Source organism: Aphelocoma coerulescens, chromosome 6, assembly GCF_041296385.1.
Source record: "Aphelocoma coerulescens isolate FSJ_1873_10779 chromosome 6, UR_Acoe_1.0, whole genome shotgun sequence".
In the NCBI taxonomy this organism is placed as follows: Eukaryota; Metazoa; Chordata; class Aves; order Passeriformes; family Corvidae; genus Aphelocoma; species Aphelocoma coerulescens.
The window spans coordinates 9,845,382-9,859,219 of NC_091020.1; the positions used below are offsets into that span (position 1 = coordinate 9,845,382).

At 41.9% G+C, this 13,838-nt stretch overlaps 2 protein-coding genes across 7 annotated transcripts in view; one reads left to right on the plus strand and one right to left on the minus strand.

Moving 5' to 3' along the window:
* GLUD1 (glutamate dehydrogenase 1) overlaps window positions 1-8,547 on the minus strand; it is a 29,431-nt gene extending 20,884 nt beyond the window's left edge. Inside the window, exon 1 of the mRNA XM_069019172.1 lies at window positions 7,992-8,547. Coding sequence (XP_068875273.1) covers window positions 7,992-8,424 — 433 coding nt within the window. The 5' untranslated portion in view covers window positions 8,425-8,547. The remainder of the gene's footprint in view (window positions 1-7,991) is intronic.
* A 199-nt stretch (window positions 8,548-8,746) lies between these two features.
* The window catches only part of SHLD2 (shieldin complex subunit 2), a 29,958-nt gene continuing 24,866 nt past the window's right edge, over window positions 8,747-13,838 (plus strand). For 3 of the 6 annotated variants that reach the window (XM_069019175.1, XM_069019174.1, XM_069019179.1), the window contains exon 1: window positions 8,749-9,104. The gene's annotated coding sequence lies outside the window, so the exon portion shown is untranslated. The other 3 variants (XM_069019180.1, XM_069019178.1, XM_069019177.1) reach the window with 3 other exon arrangements.

Sequence of the window (13,838 nt, forward strand, 5' to 3'; positions counted from 1 at the left end):
ACAGAACCACCAGCTTTTCTAGGATGACTACTGCCATTCTCATACGCCTACAAAGCTATTTAGGGAAGGTAGTGTCACTATTTTCTGAGCTTCTAGTGCAGTGATCCTAAATGGTAGTACCTACATATGCCCCCACCACTAACACAAGCACGAGGTATTCAAACTCTCAAAAACTAAACAGTTGCCATAGCAACAGTTCAGTGCAAAACACTTGGTAAACTACTCCTCCTGCACTAAATATCTTGCAAATCTTAGTAAGTCTCTCAAGTTCCCCAGAACCTGGAACACATTTGCATCGCAGTCTAAATTATTAATATCTAACTGAGTTTTATCCTGCTTTGACTTTGGTGTTTTCTTCTGGCTGTGATGATCTTGTGGACTTTGGAACTAATTTGGGTCCTTTACAGATGACAATTCCTGTTAATATGGTGCATTTGTTCTGCTCACCTCTATTTGCAAAGTGCTTGCTCATCAAAGGAAGCCTTCCAGAGCAGCAGCTATCCTACACTGCCCATACATCACTCAGCAACACAGATGTCACGATCTCCTTTGGAAGTTTCTAGGACTGAGTACAGGCATGTTAACCTTCCAATTAGCAACACTGGATTCTGCAGTAGCTCTGTGGGTTAGCAGCTTGCCTGACCCTGTGCAAAGGCTTGAGTCTAAGTCCACGGTCCGAAGGAGCTTCAGTATAGATGTTCACCTATGGATTCCGCAAAATCCATAAACCAGCGCTTACTGCAGTGCCTTAGTTCCTCAATGTTTTAACTGTGGATTATGTATAATATTTTCATGTTTGGTAAGTAAGCAAGTGCAATTGTGACTGTACTACTATCAAAGTAATCACTGACACCTAACTCAGTAGGGACAGATCATCCAAGCAATTCTTAGATTCTTTCAGAACACACACATTTTTCTAGATTCAGAAAAACAATCCAGCCTTCCCTAGAAGGAGAATGCTGAGCCTTATTTAACCATTGGGAAAGTGTGGTAAACAGCACAGTGACCAATTTGTAACTACTGAAGACAAGGAAATTACAGATAAACCTAATAAAGCAAGATGAGTAATTCAGTACTGGAAAACAAGAACACCATACACCAATCGGCAACAAGAACTACTAATTCCTAAATTCAATTCACCAACTGCCAAGAGAGGAGATAAAAATATTTATCTCTTCCTACACAGCACTAGCCAGCTATAAAGCTGAGGCAGGACAGACATTCCCCTATAGAGACATCCCACCATGCTGCTTTAAGTACCAGTATGTATAAAATGACCACAAGGTCAGCCAGACAGAGTACTTCAGTATATCACTTATTGTATGTTTTTAATAAGCTGCACTTGAAATATGCAGAAACATATATGTCTATTTCAATCCATGATGAGAAAAACCAAGAATATTCTCTATTCAAAAATTATCTCTTGTGCATTGATAAGACTTAGTGTTTTAAGTAAGAATACAGCAAATTTAGTACACTACCAGGCAAGCAAATAGTACATGAATTTATGCACTTAGAACATGGCTATGAAGTAAAGTCTCTCACCTATAGAACTACCTCAGCCCCACCTAAAGGATTAGGTCACTCATTAAAGTGCAGTCAAGACTGTAGCAACAAGGACAGAAATAGGGAGATACAGTAAACTGCTTCCACCCAGATATTATTACTATGTGCAGAGGGGGGTGTGTGCAGAGGGTGGAAATAACACACAAGTTGGCCCTGGCTGGTCCAAATGCCATAGGATCTACAAAACAATAAGCCACCACAGTGCTGACAGGAGGCAGGCAAATTCCATGCTCTTCTTAAGAGTCTAATTTCTAACAAGATGGAGCTGTTGCAATTCATGCAACAAAAAAGTGCTTGCTAGGATCACCCAGAGAACAGGAGGGAGACTATCACAGAGGAGATTCCTCTCCTCACCGCCCCCCAACACGTGTTTATGCAGAAAGCCCAATGCTGAGAGAAGTATGATCTCTCTATAAATAGACAAGGAGCTAACAGTGGCAAAGGGAAAACAACTATTTAAGATCAAGGACAAAGCTGGCTACTGCACCAATGGTATGAGCTGATTATATTAAAAAGCTGAGACTAAAAAGATTCACAGCCAAAAGAGCAAGGCATAGCCTCCTACAAGAGTACCAGAGGTAGAAACAAAAACCTGACATGGCTCACATCCCAATTAGCTTATTAAAAGACAGTAAAAGACAGGACACCCATCCCTTTATTTTTTAAATTTTCTATTTAAATGTATATCCACTGTTGCACTAATTGTAAAGTTAGATAAGCTACGATAAGAGAACAGAAACCTACAAAACTTGGTCAGAGGCTGGACTCAATCTTAGAGGTCTTTTCCAGTCTTAATGATTCTACGAAAATAAGGCAGTCATATAAGCTTTAGCTATAACACTGCAAGTGTTATCACAATTAGGCTAATTACCATTTTTTCCCCTCATAAACTTCTCACACTCCTTTGGAGTTAGATCAGTTTCCAAGGTTTATTTCAGGTTACAGATGGTCCATGTTACAGTTCCATCAGTTGCATGGTCCATAGGGTACATTTCCATGTCTTACTCTGACAGACTCCTGGGTCAAAGACACAACCTCTTAACTTTCACCCATACATGGCTTTTAAAAAGCAAAATTAATTCAACCCAAGATAAACAGCTCTGCTGAATTGAAGATACCTTATCGCACTACTCCTTAATTACCATGTTAGAAAATGAATAAATAATGTTGAGACAGCACATGGGGTTGTACTGATCCAACTCCTGCATGTACAGGTTTTTATTTTGCAAGTAAGGTTTTCATCATCATGTATGTACACTATTTTAAACAAGATAATGTCTGCAACAGAGGGTGTTTTATGACTGGGCACTGAGATCAGTGACAGCCTCAGACCTCTGCAATGGGAAAACTGCAGCAAGGGTGGCATGAATAAAAGTCACCTTATGCAGTAAGAAACTCATTAATATGAACTCTTGAGCCAAGTGAGAAGGATAAATCCTGATAGGCAGAATAAAAGCAGCTAAGACTAGACAACAGGAAAGCTGTGTCATGCAGAACAGCTCCTTCCACTAACCAGCCAAGGCAGCACCACACAGGAAATCAGATTCATTCACCTCCAAGACAACTGAACAAATAAAGTAAGACTCATTTGTCTTTACATAAAAGAGTGAACTTTGAAGTAATGTTTGACAAAGCTTTTCAAAATTCCTCTGTAAGCAAAAGTTATACTAAATCTAGTCCAGAACTAAAGACTGTTTTAAAGCCTTTCTGAACTGATGAAGCAGCTGAGATTTGGTTACAACAATTTGGGTAAGTACAAACAAAAGTTAGGCTGTTTCCAGCTCTGATTCATTTGGTTTCATTTATAACAGACCTGTTCGACAGTTGGTTAACATGGAAAGGCTTGAAAAAGTTTTAAAACCATTTAACAGCACTATTCCCATAGTAAATGCTGCCTAACAAACATGGAATCATTTCCATACTACTAAGCAGGTAAGAATTCAATAAGTTTATTTTGTTTTTTGAAAGTGACCAATAAACGATAAATAGCCATCAGCAACCACATAAAAAGCAGCTTAACCAGTTATACACCTTTCACAGAACCTGATGAAATTATCTAGAAAGGTTTATTATTTTAAGTAGGAACTGCCAGAATACTTTCCAACAAAGTCATCTGTATTCAGACATCTCATTTCCTGTACCCTATTTGGTTTGTTTTACTTCTTTAGGCAGCTGTTGGTGCAGTGAACAAGAACAGCTGTGGTTTCCTGTTAGTGCTGGCCACTGGCATGCAAGTCACCACATCAGCAAAGGAAAGAGTGATGTGACCCACAGCATTACTTCAGCTACCAAGCAGCATCAGTCCAGTTGTATAAATACTACGTTTGGAGAGCAAGCAACCTGAGCTCCAACACACAAGAAAACTGCTTTTTCCACATTCTCAATGGGATGAGGAGGCATCTAACTGATTTTTCCTTTTTAGCAAACATTTACATTGTAGAAAATGGAGTCCTTAAAACCTCGGTTTGCATGCTGGACATACTGCAAGACCTACCACTTAAATGGGGATATTCATGACTGTTCTGTAAAGACTCCTAAAGTACAGCAGAGAAGCACCACTAAGAAAAAGAATCACTGCCTTCTCAATTTGCAAGGGTTTGCAACTCCCAATGCAGAATTAAGGATTAACTTCTACAACAATTAGGTAAGCACTACAAGATCTTACAAGAAGTGTTATTTCTGGGTTCTCTCAATAAGGTGGAAAATCCTCCAAAGTTGTAAACTGAAAAGAAAGCATGTTTCAGTACCTCATGCTTCTTTTCCAGAAAAGCACTTTTCTTCACCCAATGAAGAATTACCTGCACTACCATGTAGTGACAGCTATGTCCAGCAAACCAGGCTGACTTGTGTTCTTACATGTGCTTTGGGGGGAGAGAGGAAAGTAGGACAAGCCTTTAAATAACCTCCTATTTTTATTAGCAATGCTTTTGATTGTTAGAACTAGGGTATTAAGAGCATTGTACTTCTTGAATAGAAATATCACAGTCGAGTTTCCCACCAAGGTGTAGAAGTCTGTCTGTATACAAAAAATGTAAGACTGATCCTGGATTTGTCCTCATGCAGCTGTATCAGGCCACAGCCATCCACCCACTCAAGACCTGTATTTTCAAAGCAGTTGAAATGGCATTCCTCTCATGGCATTCACTCTGCTGAGATATTTCTACTCTGAAGGCAAAAGAGAAGGCAGCACAGAAGAGGTACGGAAGTACTAGTCAAGGAACTGCTGGTTTGTACCAGTAGGTATCATTTGCATGCATGTGTGAGATTTATAAAGGTAAACCTTACATTTAGAGTCTCACAGTTTCCAGATTTGGGCTGGACCACTAAACAGGGATTGAGGATTCTCCAGAAGAGAATGAGCAAGCAAAGAAATTGAAGATATCTCTGACAGAAGGAACATCATCTAAATGTTATACTGTTAACTACAAACATTTAGTAGAAATAAGAAGGTGCAGCTAAAGTGCATATAATTAAAATGTTCATTTAGACTCCCTTTCTTTGAGTAATTCAGCTGCCTCCAAGTTTAGGGCATTTCAATCAAGATTTTAAAATTTGATTTACAGTATAAATTCTTCATTAGTTCATGGTTAAATCTGTAAATACCCTTATAAACAGAAAGGCATACAGAAGTAACACACAATTGCTAATGTAGTATTTTGGTATGAATGTACTGAAAAAAATTAAAAACAATTGAAGGAGGACAGCCTTTGAAAGACCTAAAACTTTTATACTCCTACATTTCATACTTGAATCTTAAAGTGTACTTTGACCATTTGTCTAATCTGCATACAGAACAGTATTTAATATTCTCTAAACAGCATCTCTCATCCTTCAGTTTATGTAAACCTCAAGAAATGTAAGAGACGAGCTTTTAAAGCACAATGCTCCTTGAAAGAATGACAGACATGACAAAGCATCCCTACTTGCTAGCAATCACCTAGCAGTAACTAAACATAATTTCTTTCTTAGTACCAAATATACACACACTCAAAAAAAAAAAAAAAAGCAGAATGGGTAACCTTGTTTTACTAAATTTTACTTTTCAGGAAGTGCAAAGTTAAAGGTCACAATTCTGCATGTGAAAAGGTTTGGAAGCTGTGTTCCTCCTAATGTCTTTGCAAGCCTTCCACTTGTCAACTCACCCCTTCTTTTAAAAGGTGGGCTTATGTCCCTTGCTGCTTCTAGATGGTGTGAATTGCTTGCATTGGACTCTGGGGTCCACCGTGTGTGGGACACTCACTTCAGCAAGTTTCCCTATTTCATACTGTTACATGGAATTCAGAGTTGTATTTCATTGGACTTTGTGCTTTTATCCCTGTGGGATTGTACTAAGATTCTAGTTTAAAAATCTTTTAGACAAAAGCCCAAGTTGTTGGTGCATTTTGGGTGGATCAAGTGTACTATATGCAGAAATATCTTTACCATTCCTTTGCCATTGAAGTAGAAATGTTCTACTTCCTCACACCTTCTTCATAGCAGGTTTCAAGCAATTAATCTACTCTTACCATGCATCCCATTTAAATTTACTGCAAATCCAGATCTGTCATCTGATAGTGAGCAAATTCTTAGAGAGCATTAGAAGGTGAAATGCATTAATCATCTCTGTGCTGAAGAATGGAAAGGAAATATCATTTGCAATTTCTTCCCTAAATTCAGAGGGGGTGAGGAGCAGCACATGAAGAAAGGGACAAACTACTGAGACCTCCTACTTTCTCCAGCTGTCATTTCCAATTGTCTTAGAATCTGCAGTTGTAGCTTTCTATAAGTGCTCCATGGTTTGCTTCAGTGTGAGTGCAGACAGGCATAACAAATGCCACCAAAAATCAAGAAATTTTGGTGAGGATTTAGAAATATAGGTATCAGAACAGGTGTCCAATCCCCCAGTTGGTGAGTTTTGTTCATATACAGTGCATTTTATAATTATTTGTTGTGTAAACATTAGTTCCTTCACTTGTGAGAAATACTAATGTGAAATATTAGAAGCTATCATATTTAATGCTATTTTATTACTTCATTTGTCACTGGACTGCATTTTGTTATGCAAGCAGGATCTTAAGAGTAAGACAGGCTGTACAGCAAAGAGTAAGCAGCAGCAAAGAGTAACTTAACTGGAGCACTGATACAACAGCGGTGTGATATTCACCAGTATTTTAAAAGAAATTACAGCAATGGCATAGAATAGTAGCTTCACCCAGAGTAAACTTCAGCCACACCCAACTTCAGCTACAGCTAAGTTTGATGCTAACTCTTGCTTCAAGTAAACAACCAAAAGCTGAGTTAGCCTCTTTTGGGTAAGAATTTAGCATGTCACAGGACACTCAATACATATTTGATTTTGGAATGTTAGGAATCACGTTAACAGGACAGACTATTTGTGCTGCAGAGAGAAATCCTTATGTCATATATATATACACCAGCTGAAATGATTGTCACAAATACATTTACCTAAGAACACCCTTCCTAATCTAGTCTTGAAGTTAGAGGACCTCATTTATAAGAAATCGCTTGCTTTCTGTAGCCATCATTATTTACCATAAAGCTGGTTTACTCTGAAAAAAATGTGTTTACAGACTACAGAAGCTCTGGTTTGAGTCACATACCTGAAATGGTTTCCAATATTTAAATGTCCATAAAGATCAGAGCTCTTGAGTAAGTTATGCTGAAGGACATCTGTATTTGTTTTTCAAGGAAATGCCATCTATCCCAGACTAAAAAGGGGTCTGATTCCTCTGAGATCATGGCCAATCCCACGAGAGCCCAGGTCTGCTCAGCTCCAGTGGGAATCACCCTCTCGGTCCCTTGGCATGTCGTTGGTCTCACCTATGCTGAGCTAGCTACTTCTAAAAAAATCACTTCTGTCTTCCTATGTATCCAGCCGGTAACTGGATACACAGTTAACTTGTTATTAACACTTGTTATTTTTCTCTACGGATATTTTCTGTGTGAGCATTAGGGTTTCGCGAACACAGCAGGCTGAGTGTAAAGGGACAGTGGCTCCTCCAGCTCTCGACTCGAGCAGGCACTTCTAGCATGGTGCTCCCACGTTTCCCTACAAACACTCTCTGGTCAGAGTCGCACCGAGTTAAAATCAGGCGGGGGTTCGCCTCGCCGTTCCTAGGGCCAGACTGGCGGTGGGTGCGGCGAAGGCCCGACCGGCAGCCGTGACAGCCGGCACCGGGGCTGGCCCGGGGATCACCCGCGGGGCCGGGACAGCGGAGCGCTGAAGGGCTGCGGAGGAACCGCCCTGCGCCTGCCTTGCCTCGGGCGTCGGATACCGCGGGTGGCAGAGGGAAGCAGCCGCCTGCCTTCGCTGGCCGGGCGGGCAGCGGGCGCGGCGGGACAGGGCCGGCAGGGCAGGGGAGGCTGGCCGGGGCACGGCGGGGCGGGGCGGCCCTCCGCGGGCCCGGGGAGGCGGCGGGTCTCACCTCCCTTGCAGGGCGTGCGGTGCTGGCTGTGCTGCGCCCGGTAGCCCTCGATCACTTCCCACTCGCCGTTGTCGCGCTTGATGGGGAAGGAGACGCTGAGCACATGGTTGCAGGGCTTGATGATGCGGAGGATGCCGCGGACGCGGTGGCGCCGCTCCTCCATGCTCTCGCGGGTGCGCAGCCCCTCCACCAGCTTGTCCTCCACGATGCTGGCGCCGCGATCGAAGAACCCCTCCACCATCTTGAAGAAGTTGGGGTCGTCCTCCTTCTTCGCCGCCTCGCAGTAGTGCCGCCGCGGGCACCGGCCCCCGCCCCATGCAGCCGCCGCCACCACTGCCCCCCCGGCCGCTGCCGGCCCGCCCGGCTCCGCGCCCGCCAGCACGGAGCCGGCAGCCAGGCGGGACGCCAGCAGCTCCCCCAAGTAGCGGTACATGGCGGCGGCCGCCAGAAGCGAGGATCGGAGCGGCGCTGCCGCTGTCACAGGAGGCGGCGGGCGCCGCCGCCGCCGCCTTTAAACAGGGGCTGCAGGAGGGGCGGCGCGGGCCCGCGGGGCGCGGGGGGCGGGAGCTCTCCGCGCCTCCTGAGCGCGCCTGCGCCCCGCGCCCCACACCGCCCCCGGCGGGATTCGCGGACGGGGAGGGGGCGCGGCGGACGGGGCGGGGTCGGGCTGGGCCGAGCCTGCGCAGTGCGGGCCCGTCGCACCGCCCCTTCCCCATCCCCTTCCCCTTCCTCATCTCCTTCCCCTTCCCGTTCGTGAGGCCGGGCCCGCCGCCCGCCCCGCCGTGAGTGCGGCCGCTGCCGCAGGGCCGGGCCGGGCCCGGCCGCGCGGCCCCGCGCTGTCTGGGTGCGCTGCGGCCCGTGAAGAACTCGGGGCAAGTAGCCTTCATATGCCGCCCTTCAGCCGCGTGATAAACGAGGCGTCTCTTAGCGCAAGTACAGTGCAAGTGAGGGCGTGCTCACACACGCAGTGTTTAGCACTCACAGGGAAAGGAGCCTGTTGGGAGAGCTCAGCTTTTCCATGTGTGTTTAAGTGACTGCCCTGCCGTGAGGGGACAGAGGCTTCGAGTAAAGCTGTTAATATGGCTGCTTTCATAGAACCGTGGAATCACTGAGGTTGGGAAAGACCTTGACATTTATCTGCCCTGTCTACTCTGCTGTTTTTCCTCTTGCTGGGTATTGGTCCACTCAACTCCCTGTTTCTTATGCAGGTCAGGCATCTGACTACATCTCTTAAGAATATTGCTTTAAACTGTGTAAGATCTGCTTTCAGAGCATGGGAGAGATTTTCTTATACTATTGGACCAGGTTCCTTTCAGAATAATTAAGTGGCTTGTTCATCTTCTGTCAGTTTTGGCTGCTAATTGAAAAATATAGTGGGTTTTTTTGGTTATAGGCTTGTGGGAGATCAATGCCCTTAAGCCAGGAATAACCAGGAAGTTGCTTTATCGCTATGGAAATCTTTCTAACCACTATGGGCATCCAAGAGCTGTGCTACAAGACTTGTGGGAAAGTAATTTAACTTCTCTGTGTATTTGTCAGCAGGGAGATTAGTCACAGATTCTTTAACTCCCATAAACTCTTCGGCCAACTAATTCTCAGTTTTTATATTGATTTAATGTTGCTGTCCTAAGATTCTGAAGACGTTCTCTTAAGGACCACTAATAATGCTGGTTTTTATCTGTAATGAGGATGGTTTATAATTGTAGTCTAGAGAACAAAGATCCTTGATAGTGATATGGAAAAAAAAAAAGCAAGAAAGGAGCTGGTTCTTAGGCCAGTCTGTTCTTTGGATGTTGACACAGAGCTTCAGAAACAAGCTTACTGATTTGGTTTTCTGTCCATACTCTAGGTGGTTTGTGGAAAACTTCTATTTTGGTGTTAATTTTCATTTCACAGAACTGTGGTGTTCTCAGCGGTTCTATTAGCCTTGAGCTACTACTTGATTTGTCATCTGCAGGCTCTCATTAGCTAGAGCTCAATTTCTGTACAAGTTCTTAAATTTTGTAAATGAATAGGAAAGAAGGTGCTAAGAGGTATTGTGGCAATTAGTCCTTATCAGGTAATTATTTCCACCTTTTTCTGTAGGTTAGAGTACTATTTCACAAACGCAAAGGCTAAATAAGGAATGTCATTAGCCAGTTGGTTCAGTCATGTAGACTCAGATTTAAGGTTAATGTGCTTAGCTCCTGTCCTGCTTTCAGCTGTGTTCTCTCTTATTTATGAGCCCACTTAATTATCAGCTGCTTGCAGTGTCAGGCTATGTTTGTAGCACATGTTTGTGGATGCCTTTGTAGACTGAGCCTGGGACATGACAATGTGAGAACCACGTGGATCTCTCCAGGGGCTCAGTCACACAGTTGCATTCGAAGTAATGGCAGTACCATACCTACCCTCCCTTCTAAACAAGACTGGATTTCAACAAAATATTCAACAAGCTGCGTGTTGAATGCTGAGAATAACTAAAACAGTATGTTAAATTTCTTACTCTTTAAATATTGTAAGAGAGAAGATAACTAGGGAGTTTTATTTTGCACATTTTTATGAATGAAATCATGTGTACAGTTTACAGGCAGTTTATCAAACTCAGCAGGTCTGTACCATATTTCTGTTTGATTCAAGTCCCTTCTGGAGGCAAGAGTAATGACCCTATCTGTGTCCCCCATTCCAGTATTCTTACATGCTAAGCAGTGAGCAGTTGAATCCAAAATCAGTTTGCCAGAGAAAATTAAAAATGGAATGCCTTAGAATGAGTTCTAGCAGGCATGAAAGTGGAAATCGCAATAATAAAAGAGGAACTGTTTCTTCTTTACTCTCTTATAGCATGTGGGCTGCCATCAGAAGATTCACATTTGAGTAGGGTCAGTGAAAAAAAAGTCAGTTGGCTGGATTAAAAGATAACTTTTTGTTTTCACCACCAGAAGTTTCACTAACATCATTAATTTCATGCTGAGTGTTGGTCTTAGGGCTGCATCTGAAGAGAGAGCTGTATAGAGAGAACTCAATACCTGTGTGGTAGGGGCTGTATGATTCATGGACTTTGCAGCAAGGTCATTTTCAACTATGTGTACATGATAGGTATCAGTTTCTATTTAAAATCTGTGAAGTATAACTGAGGGAGACAAACAACTTGATTCTATTTCCTAGGCTGCTTCTAAAACATCTTATATATAAATTTTAACAGATCATTTTTATTATAGACAAGAGCTATAATAAATACTGTATTGTGCCTTCCTAAAGCAATCTACTGTTTTAAGGTATATATTATCAATTTCATAGCAATTGGAGTAATTTTCTATGTATCAGATTTTAAAGTTTTATTGAAAAAAGGATCTAAGACCAGAATCAAATACTTCTTGCTTTAATCCATTATATTTTTTGAAGTACTAGCTGTTTGGGAATATGTAGATGATTAGGATAATCTTTTTCCTATGTCTTAACATCATTAATAGTGGTATCATAAATGGAAGACATGCTTGTACTGAAATTAAGCAATAGTTTAGGTCCAGCTTAGTGTTACCTATCAAAGTTCGTCAATTTGGCTAAAACATTCCCAAGGTGTTCTGATGCTGAATTCCCTCAGAAACTAGGATAGCCATTCCCAGCTTGCATCCTGGTCTTGTTACCAGCTCACCAAAGCAGATGAGGACGAGCAGAGAAGCTGCAAATCAAGGATCCTCCCAGGGCTCTGGATAACTCTGCCCTTGTCTGACTGAGTCCTTCAAATCCGGGGTAACCCTGGGGTTGCCTCCAGTGCAGAGTCTGAGCATCCATTAGACAGCACACTCAGGAGGAAAGCTGATGTGTACAGAGCACCAGTTCCTTTCTGTGGTCAACTGTCTTCTGGGAAGACAATTGCTTTTGAAATAATCTGCAAATGGAATTATGGTTGTTTCAGCAAATTTCATTTTAAGCTATGAGCCACACCACGTGAAGCACTTGACAGTTCTTACTTACCCTTTGCATAAAGAATGATGGAGATAAATTCCAAATAAAAATTGAAGCAAGTTGTTTGCCTTTAAATTGCCTATATGAGCATCTATGTTTCCCTTCCTCATTTCACCAGAAATTGCAAAAAAAAGCTCATTTTTCTTGGACTTAAATATTATGCTGTACTGCTTTATGTAGACCTTGGTAGTGTAACTAAATAAGTGAGAGCTGGGGTTATTTTCTTACCCCATACTGCTGCAGAAACTGTTCAGCCTCTGAGTCAACAGATCTCTGGACAGTTGGATATTAGTTTCTGGGTGACTAGGAGGATATGAATCTGACAGGAATGTTAAGTGTAGTACTGTTGACACACCTCTTGGCTGAAATCCTGTGTGTTTGTGTTAAATGGAGACTGTGCACGTGAGCAGCAAGTGTGCAGGACTTCTGAGAAATCCTCCTGTATGGGAGCTGCCTGCATATTGTGGGATACTGTACCAAAATAGTACCAAATAGCAATCTAATTATTTTCCATGTGTTTAGCTTGAGATATTATTGAGTTTCTTAGGGTTTATTTTCTACCTTCCCAATGGTTTAAAGTAAAATCTTCATGTATAATTGGTTTTGGCATGGGATGTGGAAATAGAGATGGCAGTTTCTTTATCTGCAGGAAAATGTACCAGCATTCAGTCTTCAGAGTAATGGGAGGTAATGTTGATACAGCATTTGTTCTTTTAAAGATGTATTTTTTAATAAAACAAAGATACTACAGACTAAAGAATCTAAGGAATAATTAATGTAATCTGAACTTAATTTTAATTCCAAATTTGTGAATAAATTTTGGTACTCTAAGGGCCATATTTCTTGATTATATTGTTCCCTTTTTATGCCAAGCCAGTGCATGATGTAACAGGAATGAACCAGGATGTGTGGAACAGTTGTCTGCCTTCGGTGTTGCTGGAGGGCTGTCCCTGTTACGATGCTGTCACAGGCAGGACACGAATGAGGTGCATCCCAGAAGATTCCCTTACTTTGTGACTGTCTATATGAGCACTTTTACCAAATGAACACTTGACTAGAAATCTTCATTTCAGTCATCTGTTTACAACCAGTTAGAGACCAAAGCTTATTAAAAACCTTTCTACTGATAGCATAAGGTATCGATACTGAGATCTATTGGTTTAGAGACTTTTCTCTATAAATAACTTTGGCTGTGTTGAGCCATAGCAGATCTGGAGAGCTGACTTGCAGGTTTTCTTCATTTACTCCTTTTGCCTTGATAAAAAAGAGCATGAATTTGCTGTTTTTCCAGGCAGGCTGCAGAAGTTAATTTGCACATACTGCAAATTTGAGGTGTGCTTTCTGCAATATTGCAAAATTGAAGAAGAGGTATTCAGATTATGAGATAAAGACTTTAAGCCTTTCAATACTTTGTCTTGTTAATGAGATGCTTAGGTACCTGTGGTCTGATTATTTAATGTTTTTATGTATTACTTTGCATTAAATTGAGGTTTTTCCTGCTTGCTAAGTTCAAGGAATAAGCTGCTATTGTTTTTTTCATCTATAAATAGTAATGGTTTTGCTTGTCAATAGCACTATAAAAGTAGGGAGTGAAATTCATAATTGTGCAAGTGGGAAGTTCTAGGTTTAGCCTAGTAGGGACTAGACTGAAGTGAGTCTTGTTTTTTTTACTTGGGGCATTGCTACAAAAATAATCTGTAGCTGAGCAAAATAATATTTAAATTTATTATTTAATCAAGCATCAGATTTTTTTTTTTTTTTTTTTTTTTACTTTTCCAGGACTTCTGCAACAAGAGATCATTCTTATTTCAAAATTCTGGCAATTGATCTATTAGCCCATTGTTTAGAATGTGAATTTGACAGGGATTCCTAATTCTTAAGTGAAAAGTATTTGGAAAAACC